The sequence below is a fragment of the Vigna unguiculata genome, chromosome 10 (assembly GCF_037176805.1).
Source record: "Vigna unguiculata cultivar grain cowpea cultivar isolate G323 ecotype 2 chromosome 10, ASM3717680v1, whole genome shotgun sequence".
In the NCBI taxonomy this organism is placed as follows: Eukaryota; Viridiplantae; Streptophyta; class Magnoliopsida; order Fabales; family Fabaceae; genus Vigna; species Vigna unguiculata.
In genome coordinates, this window is record NC_140801.1 from 53490548 (window position 1) to 53508074 (window position 17527).

At 29.7% G+C, this 17527-nt stretch overlaps 1 protein-coding gene across 1 annotated transcript; it reads right to left on the minus strand.

Moving 5' to 3' along the window:
* Window positions 1-6390: 6390 nt before the first annotated feature.
* On the minus strand, window positions 6391-7843 carry LOC114167196 (vacuolar ATP synthase subunit D (VATD) / V-ATPase D subunit / vacuolar proton pump D subunit (VATPD)). The gene is made up of 2 exons (XM_028052203.2): window positions 7593-7843; window positions 6391-7506 (listed from the first exon to the last, which is right to left on the minus strand). Exon 2 carries the CDS (start codon window positions 7480-7482, stop codon window positions 6718-6720), a length of 765 nt encoding a protein of 254 aa, XP_027908004.1. The 5' UTR covers window positions 7483-7506; window positions 7593-7843; the 3' UTR covers window positions 6391-6717.
* Window positions 7844-17527: the final 9684 nt, after the last annotated feature.

Sequence of the window (17527 nt, forward strand, 5' to 3'; positions counted from 1 at the left end):
GCAATAATACCTAATATTATTATTTTATTAAAAATCCTTAAATTTAATATTTGAATTTTAAGAATTATTATTTCAATTATGATAATTAAGTTATAGAAAGTAAAATATGAATACAAAACTATAATGTGTAACTTTATTATTAGAGTAAAATCTGAAAATAGATTTTGTTTGCTATATTTATGCACCATATAACATAATTTTCAATTTTGAACTTTTAGTGGCCGCCATAATAGATAATGATATCATATACAAAACTACCAAACATTGATTTCGATTGACATCTGCACCTTATCATTACTTCACTGTTTCTTAATGTGATGAATGATATTTATATATCAATTCATACATTACCTTATAAAATTGAGAAAAATCATTACAAAGAGATAAATCATTATAAGATATAATAAATTAATGATAGAATAAACACAGATTAACAAACTAGTACATATAATAAATGATGATAGATTAACATACATAAACATAGATTAGTAATTTAATTTATTTGTTGTATTTTGAAAAATTTGACCTCATCAACCAATATTTTGTAGGTGTAGGTTTAATTAGTCTGATGGTATCCATTTTTTTTAGATGTGTCAGTCTGATATCGACTTTTAAAAATATGTTAATCTAGTTTCAACTTTTGAAAAAGTGTCTTAATACCAAACTAACATATCTAAATAAAAATGGATACTATCCGACTAATTAAACCTATTTTGTATATGTAGTTTTGCTTATCTAAATTTCATTTCATGTATTAAGTTTTCATGTATTAAGTGTAACATGGGATGTACCATACTATTCATTCATTGGAAAATTAAAGTCATACATTAAATTTTTAAAATTCCTAGTTTCTTAACAAACACAATTCATTATATTTTAAAATTATCTATATTGGTTGTAATTTAATATATTTAGTAAATTTATTTATTTTTTGTAGAGTTAAAATAGAAGATAATGAAACTATTAAAATATATATCTATTTATGCTTTTAATTTTATAAATGCTGTAATTTAGTAGTTCAATCACCATCAAAAACTCACATAGAATGAACCAAACTCAGCAATTAGAAGACAAAGTATGTGTATGAGATAAAACAAAAAATAAAAAAGATGAAATAGGTAAAACTGATTTAAAAACATCATTATTTAAGATTAAGGATATAAGTGAACTGGTTTAAAAACATATAATGGGACTCTTTTAGACTTATGGTAATGATTCAACCTTTTTAGAAATTAAAAACAGAGAATTGTAAGGGATTATTTTATAGTTTATTCTTTAGGAAAATGAAAAAAAGATATATTGACACGTGATTATTTTATAGCATAGAAATTTATGTAAATATTAATATAAAATATTTAATAACTTAGTTAAAGATAAATATTAAATAAAAAATTTATGTGAACTACGGTGATCTAAATTTGTATGAAAGACTAAATGAAAACCCTAAATATTAAGGTCCATTAATTATATATTTGCGACCTGCATGTTACCAATAAATGAAGTTGTAGGCAAATTTGAACTTTTGACTTTGAAGGACGTGTAACTATTATATCCTGTTTTAAATGAAATAGCTCATATTCCAAATCACAATCTTTTATTAGTTTTCTTTAATATGGATGACATGTATATTTTAATACAAAAAATATAAATATATATAAAAATACAATGTAAATTTTATTTAAAAGTTTATTAAATGTCAAGTCTCTTATATTTTTAATTTTGTAAATTGTTTTTATTCTATGAAATATTGAAAAGGTTTATATTTTGAGTGAGTCTCTCCTAATATTTGTGTTAATTAGGTTATGTGATTGATATTTTATCTTATTTTATTATTTACATAATAAGATTATCATATTATTTTATCTAGGTTCTATATTGATAATATGGGAAAGTTGAACAAATGAAAAAGATAAAAGTTTATAAACACATTTTTTTAAAGATTTTTGGTTAAGGATGATTTCAACCACTTGTAGATTTAAACTTATATACCATTCATTGGTACATAATCTTATAATATATAGTAAGTAAGCAAAATAATAAGACAAGATAATAATAATTACATACAACATGAAAAAAATAAAAACTAACTGAAGTACTTTATATATTGAATTGTTTTTGATTCAATAAAAATATTTCAAATTATAAAAGATTTGAAATTTAATTAAACTTAAAAAAAAACAAAAGACATGAATAATAAAATCTCTAAACATGTGTTTGCAAGCTTTTATAATTTTTCCTTTACATTTTTTTCTTAAATAAAATAATTTCACTTTTACTTTTTATTTTTATTTCACTTCAAATTTACTCATTTTGAGTCCCTCAAATTCATCTTTCAATCCAAATGTATTGTTTGTGAAGGATTTTCCACCACGATAGGTAGTCATTATCTTTAAAGCGGATAGAACTTATATTTTATATGTAACTTATATTATGATATTATGTTTTTCTAATGTTATTATATACATGTATATAATTATTAGTATTATTTTATCAATGTCAATTCAATCACGATTGAACCAGTGACATTTGATCGGTTCAACCAAAAAACCTTGTGATGAACATACAAATCAGAAAGAAGAAAATAATCCCAAAATAAAAAGTAACTAGAACCATGATAAGATAATATGTTGTTGCTTATTAAAATATATTTTTATAAGGTTAGAGCTTGATAATATGTCTTCTATATGTTTCTTCCTGTTCTGAACTTTTACCTGTATCATTCTTTAATTGCTTATCTAAGGAATGAATCTGAACTTTTACATGGTTCTAAAAAGACAGTGTGGTGCTCAATGCTTTGTAAAAGAGAGAACTACTGAGAAAGAGCATCTAACATAAGGAATAAGAAATTAGGTAATGGAAAATTGTGAAACAAAGTCAGATTTTTTCCTCATTGCTAATAAGCCAGTAATTTACCATCAGAACATTGTTTCTCACTCAAGCACTTTTTGTGTGTGATAGCATTTTATTTATATCTTCATATTATTTGCAACAAGCTGTTGCTTCATTTTGTCTGAGTTAGATTCATATTAGGATTGGTTGTGTTTGCTATGCTTCAGGTTCAGGAAGCTGAGAACAAGCTTAATGTTCCTAATGATGTAAAGCAACAACCGCATGATGTAAATTATTTTCTACTCTTCTCAATTAGTTATTTGTTTTAAATTTTTCCTTGCAAACACAATTGCAAGGCTTGCTTTGTTAAAGCACCAATCAATATTAGTGCAGTATTAAACTTTAATTCATTCTTAATTAGGAAACCAAGGGTCATGAACCTGATGTTACTAGTAAGAGAGATGTCCAAATTTGGATGATACAAAGTCAAACGGAAGGGCCGTTCTGTATGGTTCAAAAAGGAGATCATGTTCTGAAATTTCCAAGAACTCCCAGAGAGGGAGTGCAAAAGCCAGAAGTTGGAAACTGACAATTTAGAGTCTGTTCAGGAACCAAAATCAGAAACTCAGCTGAATACTTCTGCATTCTCTAATGAATGCAGAAGTAGACTATGATCACTCATGGATTTGTTGAGAAACTGAAGTGAGAAAATCAACACTATCCAGAAAGACTCGTGATTCCAAGTCTCCTTTTCCATCTTCTGAAAACGCAGAAATGAGCAAAACTGAAGTTCTGGATTGGGAAAATGAAGCAGTCACAGTTGACTCAGTCAATGAAAATGCAGAATTTACATCACCTGAAACTAGTGAGGACGAAGTACACCAATCAGCTTCCAATTCAGAACACATTGATTCCTCAACAGAAATTCAGGTTCCAAGATCACGAAGACAACCTGCATGGCTGTTTGATTACGAAACCAGTTTTTCAGTAGAAGAGGAAAGCTTAATGGCACTGATGATGAGTCTAAAGATCCCCAATCATTCAAAGAGGCGTGTACAAATCAACAATGGAGAGAGGCTATGAATGCAGAGATGAAAGCGATAGAAAAGAATCACACATGGGAACTCGTGCATCCACCAGATGGGGCAACACCTATTGGAGTCAAGTGGATTTTAAAGACCAAGTTTAATGCAAGTGGCCACATAGAGAAGTACAAGGCCAAACTAGTGGCCAAAGGCTACGCTCAGCGGTTTGGAATAGATTATACAGAAGTCTTTGCTCCAGTTGCAAGACTTGACACCGTGAGACTAATATTAGCTCTAGCCGCCCAAAATGCTTGGGAAGTAATGCAACTTGATGTCAAGAGCGCCTTCTTACATGGTGAACTTTAGGAAGAAGTGTATGTTCAACAGCCTGAAGGTTTTGTCAAGAAAGGGAGAGAAGATCACATCTATCGTCTCAAGAAAGCTCTATATGGGCTTAAACAAGCTCCACGAGCTTGGTATAGTAAGATCGAGGCTTACTTTGCAAAAGAACATTTTGAACGATGCACCAGTGAACACACCTTGTTCACAAAAGGATTCACGGTAATATTCTAATTGTCAGTCTCTATGTTGACGATTTGATTTTCACAAGCAATAGCAAATACATGTGTGATGAATTTAAAAACTCAATGAAGAGGGAGTTCGATATGACTGATTTAGGCAAAATGAGATATTTCCTTGGAATTGAAGTTATACAAAGTAACACACGAATCTTCATTTGTCAAAAACAATATGCTCATGATGTACTAGCACGATTCAACATGACTGAAAGCAACTCGGTGCGGAATCCAATCGTACCAGGCACAATTCTCTCCAAGGATATTGAAGGTGTTGCGGTTGACGCTACAAAATTCAAACAGGTTGTTGGTTGCCTCATGTATCTAACAGTGACACAGCCCGATTTAATGTTTGGAGTAAGTTTAATTAGTCGATTCATGGAAAACCCAAAAGAGTCACATTGGGCTTCAGCAAAACGACTATTAAGATATCTTAAAGGAACCCTCGAATATGGTCTGTTCTATCAAAAGGAAACAAAGACTGGTCTCGTAGCTTATAGTGACAGAAACTATGCAGGTGACTTAGATGATAGAAGAAGCACATCCGGTGCAGTTTTTTTGATTGGAAGTGCAGCTGTATCATGGATGTCAAAAAAACAGCCTGTGGTAAGCTTATCTACCACCGAAGCTGAGTACATTGCTGCAGCATCATGTGCCTGTCAGTGTATTTGGATCCAAAGAATTTTAGAACACCTTGGATCAGCAGAAAAGGAAGCAACTGAAATTTTATGTGACAATAGCTCTACCATTCAATTGTCAAAGAACCCTGTTTTTCACGGAAGGAGCAAGCATATAGCAGTGAGGTTTCATTTTCTAAGAGATTTGGTTAATGATCAAGTTGTTCGATTGACGTACTGCTGTTCAAATGAGCAAGTGGCTGACATAATGACTAAAGCATTAAAGCTTGATCAGTTTGAGAAAATTCGACGCATGCTTGGAGTTACATCAGTTACTGAAATAAGCTAAAAATGTAACCATTTAGCTTACGGGAGGGAATGTTAAGTTGTTGAGATTTGTTTAGGACGTGCTCACAAAGTTCTCCGCGTTAACAGGGGTTGAACTGGGTTGTTATTTTTTGTTTTCGTGCCTACATTACTGCCATGCAGTGCGGCACTTTCAGTTTTACAGTTATTGTAAAGGCTTATATAAGCCACCACTCTTCATTGAATAAATCATTCCCTCATTGCCTCTTTCGTGTCTTGTATACCATTAAGCTTTTACAAGGCCGATTTGTGGAAATCCATGAAACAACCCATAGTCTCACATTTATCAGTTGAGGTGGAATAAAGAATATTGACAGAACTGACTTGGAGCCGCTATGGCTCAGATGACTCCTCTGCCACTTGGGAATCACAATCCCATTGACGATAGTGTTTTATGACAGCCATTAACTATTTACTTAGCAACAAATCCAGGACACACTAAGAAATCTAAACAATTAGACAGGAATTCACATTTTATCTAGGAACATGTTGCCTTGGGCTTTCTTAAACTACTTCACATGAAAACTCAACTTGAATTGACAGATCTCGTTACCAACTCCTTCAAGCCTTCACAGTCCAAGTTGGATAAAAAATATATATACCTCTCTACCTACTCCAAGCAGAGTTTTAAGCATAGATAGATTAACATTATCACTAATTAAGTTATTCATTCCAATTTTCATTCAGCTACATTTAGCCTGGGTGCTTGGGTTTGGTTGTGATAGTGCAGATGAACGTACAAAAGTTGATTGAAGGATAGGTTTCATTTTCCACCAATATATCTCCTAAGTTTGAAATATATCACTACATTAGATTTCTGTAATCAAACAAAACAAGACTCAATGAATAAATTATCTCCAACCCCAAGACCAAAACCTAAGGATTTCATATTCCAAAGACCACATCTTTAAAAACCCCATTCTTCATCCAATCCAAAAATAAAAACTTCTGTCATCATCGATGGTTTACACATATAAGTAAAATGCAACCCGCAAGCTAAAATAATAATAATAACAATTCTGATACAAGCAAAAGATAACTTAGAATATGCCTTTCCACAATGGCCACAACTCTATGGAGATGTAATATATTTCAAAACGAAATTACAGCTACTCACAGCAAGTTCAAAAGCTTCCACAAGATCGAATGATAAGAACCATACTTTAAAACGATGACGTCTCGAATTAATGAAGAAAGAAATAAATAAACATATACTAAGGACCTTTATTCATGATACAGAAAACTGTGCCTAAACAATAGCAGAGAAGTCTCACCGAGCAGAAGCAGCAGCGGATGGAATCACATTCAGAAGATAATATCCTCATCTTTGTCACCCACAGCCAACAGATTAGCGGAATTGTAAGAAACCGCTTTGCGCACAGGTAAATTAGACTCAACCTTCTTCAAAAGCATCTGCCTCTCAATCTCCCTCTTCTTATACCCCTGAATCTTCTTCAGCCTGAAGAAATCTTCCCTCTCGAGCTCATCCAACTCGCCCTTGATGTAACTGATCGTATTCTCCAACCGCGGCTTCACCACATTCTCCAGAGCGTTAACCCTACGATTCGTGGTCTTGATAGCCTCATCGAGAGTGAGGAACGAGGTCTGAAGCGAGGCGAGCTCCACCAGAACCTCGATGGCCTTGATGTAGGCGGCGCGGCACTGCTGCACCTGCTGGCCGCCCCGCGCCAGTCCGGTGAGGTCGTTCTTGTTGGCGTCGGCGTCGGAGGTGTACTCGAACTTCGGGAGCTTCACACCGGCGACGTTCTCCTGGCGCGAGCGGACGCGGAGGGAGGCTTCCCGGACATTCTCGAGGACGACGTGCTTGATATTGTCGCCGGCGACGTACTTGGCCTCGGTGAGCGCGAACGACGAGGTTTTCATGATGTCGCCCATGGACTCCTTCGCGGTCACGATCTTCTTCAGGATCTGGCGGAACTGCACCGTGAGCGCATCGCTCTTCTTCTTCAGGAGCGCGTGGCCGCGAGTGGCTCCCACCAGACGCGCCTTCACCACTCCCAGCATCGTCACGGTGGGGACCACGTTCAGACGCTGCGTTTGCCCCGACATCTTGCTTTTCAACGAACACAAGATCTGATCGACGAACGCGCACGACGATTCGCGTGATCGGAGAAATTGAATTGGGAAAATACTAATTGAATGTGTAACCGGTGACTTACCTGTCAGACAGGGAAGGAAGTTGCCGATGAAGATCCACAGCAGAGACAATGATCAAGAAAGAGAGTGTTTAGTGTGTATCTGTGCGCGCGTTTCGATCCAATTGTTTTTTTTGGGCTCTATTAACGGGCTTTCAATTATTCCATTTTTTTGCTTCCAATAACGGGCTTTCAATTATTCTCTCATGATGTTTTTTGGGTTTATGAATTTTTAAACCGTACAGAAAGAAAAAAAAAAGGTGTAAAAAGAAACAACCTTCAAATGTTTCAATTATTGGGCTTCATTTGTATCATTTCTGGATATAAAGATGAATAAATACTAAAAAATATACCTTAAACACATGTCCACCATTACCCTCATTTTCCACATGAGCAATTGCACAAATCTAAATCAGATTCATTAGTTGAATAGAATAATAAGTGAATCTATGTTCACACTGTGTTCCTTATTCAGGTGTGATAAACATGTTGATTTCTTCAACATTGTTTTATAAAATAAAACATACCGTTGCATAGTTACGTGAGGTGCATTAGGAGCGGAGTAAAAAATATTTGTCGGAGTACTTAAGCTTGGAAAAAATAAAAACACGACAATTTAAATCACAAATAAAATGTCTTAATTTATCATTGTTTTGTTTTTATTATAGAAAAAAAAAAGATTTTGCATCATTTTATTGTTTTGGTTGAATTTAAAGACTTTGAAGAGGTGTCGACCGCACGTGTATATATAGAAACGTGTGACGTGCTGTATATAGAAACATTGTAGGCCCACGTGCGTATAAATAAATATAAATAAAATTCTACTGTTGTTGTGTGATTAATGTTGGCTGAGCCAACTCTTGCCCGTTACTGTTCCCTTTTCGGCACTGGTTATTTATCTATTTATAATCAAATTTAGGTCAAATACGTTTTTATATTTATTATATGATTATTTGAAAAAAAAAATCTTAAAAACTAAGTTTTTATATTTCAACGCTCTCATGATTATATGTCTATTAAAAAGAAAGAAAAGTAGGTCGATGTTTAAATGGTAAAATTTAAGTTTAATATTGTGGGGTAAAACGTTAAAAAGTGAATTTCAATTCTAGTTTATTCTCACCATTTATTAAATTATATTTAAAGTTCACATCTCATCATTTTGTATCATTAAATTATATTTATATTATTCAGAATATATCTTAATAAAAATTGTTGTTTACTGAATTCTACGATACACAAATATAATATATATATATATATATATATATATATATATATATATATATTTATTTATTTTGTGTCTATTATTTTATCCGCTATTAAATTCTCCATTATTTTACGATATGAATGGCCAATGAGGGTATTGATAAAGAAAATGTGCGATTTTGTTTATGGAGTATTAACTGAATGGAAAACCTTTTTATATTGGTCAGAAAGGATAGGAATAGGTGGAAGGAAGATGTTAGAGAAAACGTGAAGAATAAAATGAAGTGGTGACTGCTATGAACAATAATGTGTGGGGTATTGCGTTCAATATGTTTCTCTAACGTCATCCATGCCATCACTTTTTCTAATTACAATACAGATTTTAAATACCATTTTTCTTCTTTATATATACATCACAGAATCACACACACTCACGTCTATTTACCATATTTAATTAATCAACACTAAAAAACAATTCATGACATAAACAATGAATCATTGTTCAGTTTTGTTTTTTCTACGAGAAGACACGTTAAAAATTAAGAAAAATAAGCATTTATAGACTTTTATTAATTTAAAAATTTATAAAAAATAAACAAGTCAGGCTAAATCCCAATAAATTTTAAGATAAAGTCATTATGTAGTAGGAAGATTATTTATTTATAAATTTTTAAAAAAATTGAGATTATCAATGATATCTAATTATTTTTGGTATTTGTATCATGACAACTTCAGTTTTATATATTTCTTTAAATATGAAAAAGTCGTCAGATACTATGACGATTTTAATTTTATATTTTTTTCATCTAAAACAATCGTTAAGTACATGATGACTTTAATTTTTTCGATACTTATAGAAAAGTCATTCTCATAGGACTTTTAGAAGTCATATATTTTATTTTAGAAGTTGTAAGGACACGACTTGTTTTATTTTTGTAAATTTTTAGTTAATTAATTATTTTTTACAAAAATGAATCAAATTAACCTTGAATTATAAAAAAAGCTGTATTTATAGGTAGATTAATATGCAGAAATAGAGAAAAAAAAAAAAAAAGAGAGAGAGTTTGAACACGACGCGGCTACATATGGTGATGATACAGTTTGAGGGAATGAATGAAACAGCCGACATAAGTTGACAAAGTCACATATGAATCTACGAAGTCGCTCTCAAGTCAAATAATGTGTGATTCTTCGCTGTTCCTTCTTCCCATTGTTTTAGTATTTTTCATCTTAGCTTTCTCTCCTTCAATTGAAAACCAAAACATGTTGGCTGCACCAATCAAATCTCTATTGTGATCCAAACCAAACCACCAAAGGAGTCAAACGCACCACTTATTCTCCATGTATGTATTTATGGTCAAGCATTCAACCAAAATCATTGGATAAAACTCCATCCGTGTATATATATATAATTTTAATTTATAAAAACAATTACAATTTAATTATAATGATTTGTGGGGGTGAAACAAATCCACTTAAATTTTTTTGTTTGAAGCTATTGGTCTTGTTGGAATATTTTAGTGTTCATCCAAATTTCTTATTAAATAAAAATGAGAAAAATGAACGCTATATAATAAAAAAAGTCGTAAATATTTTGGATCGAATGTAGCATTAATTTCTTGTGTGAACTAGAAGGAAAAAAAATATAAATTTAAAGTTTTAAATTAGAGTTAGCTGAAAAATATTATTTGTTTTTGTGTCTCTATCATTAATTCTCTCTTGATAGAGTTTTGGATTAGAGGTGAAATAAATCTCCTATGTATGTATAGTAAATTTATATCTTATTGATTTTTTATCTCTTTGATAAATCTTTCTTTAAACTATCTCTGAATTTTGACTCGTTTTAAGGTTTTAGGTTGAAGGTGAAGTAATTTCTTGTATAAAATAGAGACATATTTAATTTATTTTTGTAACTCTTTGGTAAATCTTTGTTTGAAATACATATCAATTCTGATTTGTCTTAAGATTTTTTGTTGAAGATAAGTGATATTTCATTGACTTTTGTATTTCTTTGATAAATATTCTTCATTAAGAAACTTATTGGTTCTGACTCATTTTAATTTATAATAAGGAAAATGATTTTTTGACTACTAAATTTTGACAACTTTCTCTTACAACCTTAAGTGTCACTTTTTAAGTGGTTTTTCATATTTGTATCTTCTCATTCTCAATGTTTCAAAACCACTTAAAAAAATGTCACCTCATGTTATAAGAAAGTTATCAAAAATTAATAGTTAAAATATCATTTTTCTTATAATAAAAGTGATGCTGGTATGTTACCTGAATCAGAAAAACGAAAAGAACTCATAAATCCATTTAGGTTTTGAGTTAAAAATAGTATTATATAAAATATACTCATATCTCAGTTTTTTTGTGTGTGTGTAATTGGTAAATTGGAGGTTGATGGAAAGTAAATGAAGAAAGAGGTTGTGGTTGAAGTTGAACGGATCCATTTGTCTGTCAAGGGCGTGTGTGTTGAGAAGTGAGACCAGAGAGATTTGAATTCAAAGAGGAGTAATTGTCTATAATTGGGTGCTGTAATTAAATGGACGTAGACATATGAACGTGCCGCAAGAAATTTCTGGATTTTGATTTTCTGGCTTCGGTTCAGTGGATTGACTAATTGTCTCAAAAGCTGACAAAGCTTCACTGTTATTAATTCGGTCATGGTCCATCACAAAGGTCTCTAAACTTTCTAACACGTCTCTCACTTCTCACTCTTTCTATTCGATCTATCCTATGAACCTATCACACTCTTTTTCTTATTTAATATCGAATAACGCTTCTAAAATATTATATCATCACGCGCTTCTACAATATTCAATAATTTCACATAATTTAATTTAATATAGTAAATATTATATATTAATATGACGAGTAATGTATATTTAATTGGAATACGAATTTACAAGATTTTAAGACTCATATAACTGCAATACGAAACATTATGGATCACATAATTATAATATAAAATATAAAATATTATAAATATTTAAAATTTTTAAAGATTATATAAATATATATATATATATATATATAACAAAATGGAAGAAAATATAAAATATAAAATATTTATAATATTTCAATCTTGATTTTCTAATTTTAAAATAATAACTAATTTCTAAAATTAAAAGATATTTTTAAAATTATAAATATTTTTTTAAAATTAATTTAAATAAAAAAGATACTAAGTAAATATTCTTAACAACAAAACATATAATAAATTTGAGAAGAAATCGAGCCAATTATGAAAAATGTGTTTTTGCATCATTTTGTCACATTTTATAAAACAATTGCACGTGAATGAATCGAACATAATCATCAAATGACTTTGTGTAATCTTTCTTAAAATAATGTCACAAAATTACTGATTCGAAAATTTTCTCTTTTCAAATATAAACTTAGATGAGGTATGAACTTAAATGAATACAGACTTAATGTCTATTATGATCGAAATGAAGACGATTTAAATATTTTTTTTTATTCTTAAAATGTTTTTTAAAGACAAGATCTCATATTCACACACAGAAAATATATTAAATATAAAATAAATGCCAATAATTTAATAAAAAATTAATAATAAATATGAGTTGGTTAAGAATTAAATCACATATATGCCAAATTTTGTGCCCGATTTCTTCTTTCCCAAGCGATTTTCGCATGAAAATCATGCAGGAAGTCAATTTTTAAATGCTAATTTCTTAATGGACCATTTCTTATATCTTACTTAATCATTTTATTCACTCTTGTGTTAATCATTTCCTAAGCTTAGTTTTTGTGTAGAAATTAAATGGTTACATTCACGGTGAGAAAAAAATTACATTTTAATATATAATCTAAAAAAAGTTAAAATTAGCTATATATATATATATATATTATTAACAGCTAATTTTTTATTATCATTAACATCTATACTCATTATTACTATTATTATCACATATATAATACTTTCACTGAACTGTTTTTGTTAATTTAAACATGATTTAAATTTTTTAATAAATTATATAATTTTTTGAGGGGTTATCTTTTTTTTCTAAAGTATTGTTTATAAAGTGTAGGACATAGTTAATTAAGGCCGCACCCCAAACATGACTTGGTATATTGTTATGACTAATTTGACATAATAATAATTATTGAAAGGTCATATATATATATATATATATATATATATATATATCCTTATTGACAGAGTAATATCTAAAAAAAGTAACAAACAGTTTGATTTGACGCTGATGTTTCTACGTTTTTTACACCTTGTCCATTTACTTTTTTTTTATTATCCATTCAAATATTGTTTTCATAAATTAAGAATAAAATGAGAAAGTTAATAAAAAAAACTAGATAGAATTGCAACTTCAATTGGTTTTATAAAAAAATTATCTTTTATAAAAACAAACTCTCATTAATTGGTTTTTATCCCAAATTTTTATTATGCGTTTTTTGTACGCATCATTTTTTTTTTATAAAATCAATTTTTTTATAAAACCAATTCAAACTTTTATAAAAGATAATTTTTTATAAAATAAAACTTGCTTAACTGATTACTGTTTACGATTCGAGCTTTTTAATCATAAAATAATAAAATATCTTTTAGGTTCTTGATTTTAATGATTTATTAATATATTAGACTAACTTAATCGATTATGTATATAAATATTTAATTATTATTCAAGTTTATATAAATTACACTTTATTTAATAATTATATCATTGCTATTTATATTATAATAAAATAAGATAAAATTAAATTAAAATATTAAAATGATAAATAAAATAAATCTATATAATTAAATGTAATGTTATAAAAAATAAATATCTAAAAAACTAAAATAAAATACATATTTTTTAATTTTATGTTTTATTATATACATATATTTGTTTTTTTATATTGTAATAAAATAAATAAATAAAGTGATATAAAATAATTTAAATTTTGATATTTTATAAAATAATTTCTTTTATATATTACTATTATAGGATAATATATTTATCTTATATGCTGTGAATTAATATTCAAAAATCAATTGTGGATTAAAAAATTTGCTTGACCGAAAACATAAATATTCGAAAAAAAAAATATTAGTCTTTGATTTTGGTCAGATAATTTTTTTTATGTCTAGATTCAATTGAATTCCACCAATAATCAGATATAACACCAACCAATGAGAAATATATGCAGTCTTCCACTTAGCGAGAAATTCAATTTGGAAAATGGGATAAAAAGTAACTCAATTTTTTAACTGACTCGGCTATGTTTCGCATAACTGTAGCGAAAAAAAAAATATTTTTATATTTTTTACTTATTACTATAATCCTTTTAATTATTTATTTTGTTTTATTTAGTGGTATGATATGATTTATAATACACCAATATTTCAATTTAGGTTACATATTTATACGTCGTATCATGTCCGATATCTTAGTATATTTTAACGATAATTATTAATGAAATATTTAATTTATAAAGTTGCAGTACACTACAATAAAATATTTGAATATACAAAAAATTATTAGTCACTATATAGTGACCAATTTAATAACTAAAATAGTTTCAAAAAAATTATAATTCGTCTTTAAACTGATAATTAAAATAGTTTCAATCATGAATTGATTTTTAAATTGGTCACTAATATTAGATATTAGATTTTGGCTACCAAAATAATTGGTCTCTAATTAGAAAATTTGGATTCACACATTAACAATCTTATATTTATTATGTTTGTTAGAAATTATTGTAAAATTTTCAATATTCATATATCACATATCTATTACATATCGTATTCTATTATTTTGAAAATAAACATATCACTGTATCAGATATCAGATACGTGTCATATCCAATACACATATCGAATCATATGTGATAAATAAAAAGTGACTGAAGTAATATATTAAAAGTGAATTAAAAAAAATCGATCAAAATATTATTATAAAAAAAATTGCATGGCACGTGTGTGGGACTTAAAGAATAGAAAGTAAAGAGTGGACATAGAAAATAGGTTATAATAATAGATGGAACGTGGAAAATGTTTGAAATGGTTAAAGTGAAAACGGGACCACATACAGAGCACCCACACACACTACTTCAAAACAGTTCATCAGATAACAAAGCCAAACAACAAAACGCTTGCCTTCGGTCAACACACAACTCTCTCTAAATTTTCCTTTTTCTTACATTATTAAAAATAAATTTTTATTATTATAAAAACATTTTATTAAATTGTTTTTTTTTTCTTTTCAGAGTGAAATTAAGTAATTTTAAGTCTAATTCAACCATAAAAAAATTAATAATGTTTTACTTTTTTATTTTTTTTTCAAAGTAAAATTCAAATTAACATTGATAGAAGGAGTCGTCTAAACTATAGTCACCGAAATTTCATAGAATTCCTTGGAACAGAAATAGGTAATGGAACCATAAAACTTCAACCTCACATTTCTAAGAAAATCCAAGACTTTCCTGATAAAATGGAAGACATAAAAACACTAAGATTCTTTTTAGGACTCTTAAATTATGCTAGAAGTTTTATCCCAGATCTGGGAAAATACACTGCCCCTTTATACAATAAAACTTCTCTAAAAGAAGAAAGAAAGTTTAATTCTGAAGATATAAAATTGGTTCAGGATATAAAACAAAAGGTAAACAAATTACCTACCTTACAATTACCATTAGATTCAGATTACTTAGTAGTTGAATGTGATGGATGTGAATCAGTATGGGGAGCTATCCTAAAAAAGAAAAATAAATAAATATCTGTCAAAAGATAATGAACAAATATGCAGATATGCTTCTGGAAAATATACTGTTAAACCACAGGTTTACCAGACCAGCATTGACTACGAAGTCAATGGAATTATACATGCCTTAGAAGCATTTAAATTATTTTTGATAAATAAACTAGAAATAACCATTAGAACTGATTGTGAAGCAATTGTTTCTTATGGAAAAAACCAAATACATAATGACAAAAAACCTCACAGACGGTGCTTACTTTTTAGAGACTACATAAATTCTAGAAAAATTATAAATTTTGAACATATCAAATGATCTGACAATATGTTTGCTGATATCCTTTCCAGGTACATCATACAAAAGTGAGACTCAAAAAGTCTTCTATACAACCATAATACATGAACATCTTGCATATTCAAGATCCTGAAATCCCTCCTGGATTTCGAGTCAGAATACGAATACAACCATTCGAGATTAGTCCTGTCTTTAGTCCTAACCCTGCCATTAAAATCACTAAACAAATAAAAAGGTTTAAAAGAAGGATATTCTGCCTAAGGTTACAAAAAACAGAATTATGCCAACAAAATCCTTTTCAATATTATTTTACACTTGCCTCCTACAAAGCTAACATCAGAGTTTTGGAGTATCATCTACAAAGGCTCAGACATTTTGTTGCTTAACCTGTTTGCTTCTATATTGCAGGTACAAATATTCCAAAATGGAATTTATACAAAGCACAAAGAAAGGATCTTTAGGTCCTAAACCAGTAAAATCCCCCTTTGTGGTGGAACAATACACAAAGTATGGCAAACAAGAATTGCCAATACTCACGAATACCTACCATTTTCCTGGTAGAGATAATACAAACGTCAAATTAAATGTTTTAATTGACAACATTTGGAATATTCCAAAATATACAGTTCAAAATGAACACCAAGTCACTAAGGTGAAACAAAGCATCATTAGCGCACTATACAATTTCTGCAACGCAGACAACAAAGGAGTTCTGTTAACTTCACCAGCCTCTCCCTCTGGGAAAGGATTTACACATTATGCCCTAATTACAGGGCCAAATAAAGGAGTTTATACTTCCTTCAAAGATCTCTCTGAGGCAAAACAAGACCAATTTTGGTCTACTTACAAAGGCTTTAATTCTTTAGAAGAAGCCCATATGGCATTAAAACTGGGAACCATTGATGAAGAAAAAATAAAAATAGGGTTGACATTTGAGCCAAGGACCCAAACACATACCTATGCTACCTCCTGTAGCTTCTCACCACAAATGAACCCAAACATTTTCCTTGCAAAGTTTGAGGTCATACAAGAGTTCTTGTTTGAAGTCCATGCGAAAACACAAAATTACACTGGATTATTTGTAAAACCCCAGACCTATTTTGACACTAAAACACCATGCCAAGAGTCTTCGGACTATTGCAAAACAGTAACCACAAAGTGCACATGCCAAATAAAATTCATTTTTAGAAAGGCTCAAAATGATTTAAAAACCTTTAAAAATCAATTATATAGAGACATAGTCATATGTCCTTCACTATTATTAGAGGCAGGATGCCTCCAAACACTTCTTATCCCACCAACTGAAAAATTCAATTCTCTAACCCAGGAAATAAACTCGGTAGTAAATGAAATACGGGTTGAATATATGACCAATATCTGCTTACAAATCACCTCCTCTCCAAAAAGCGCCACAACCCCTGATAGTGTGGCAACACATGTCATAAAACTATTCACAGAGTCAAATCCAGAAGCCCATGTCCATCTAGAACACGATTCTTTGAAAGGGTTGTCACTCAACAAAGAAAAGCTATACCAGTACCAACTCTGGAAAGCTTACATTGAAGGATCAAATTGGAATTTCTCCAGAAAGGACAATACAGAATATATCCTTTTAAAAGAAACCATAAACACCAAAATATACTGGAAAAAGTTTATGGGAAACAAATTTCATCCTTTCCCTATAGAAGCCAGTCCGATACTGGTTAAAAGATTTGAAAAAGAAAGGATAT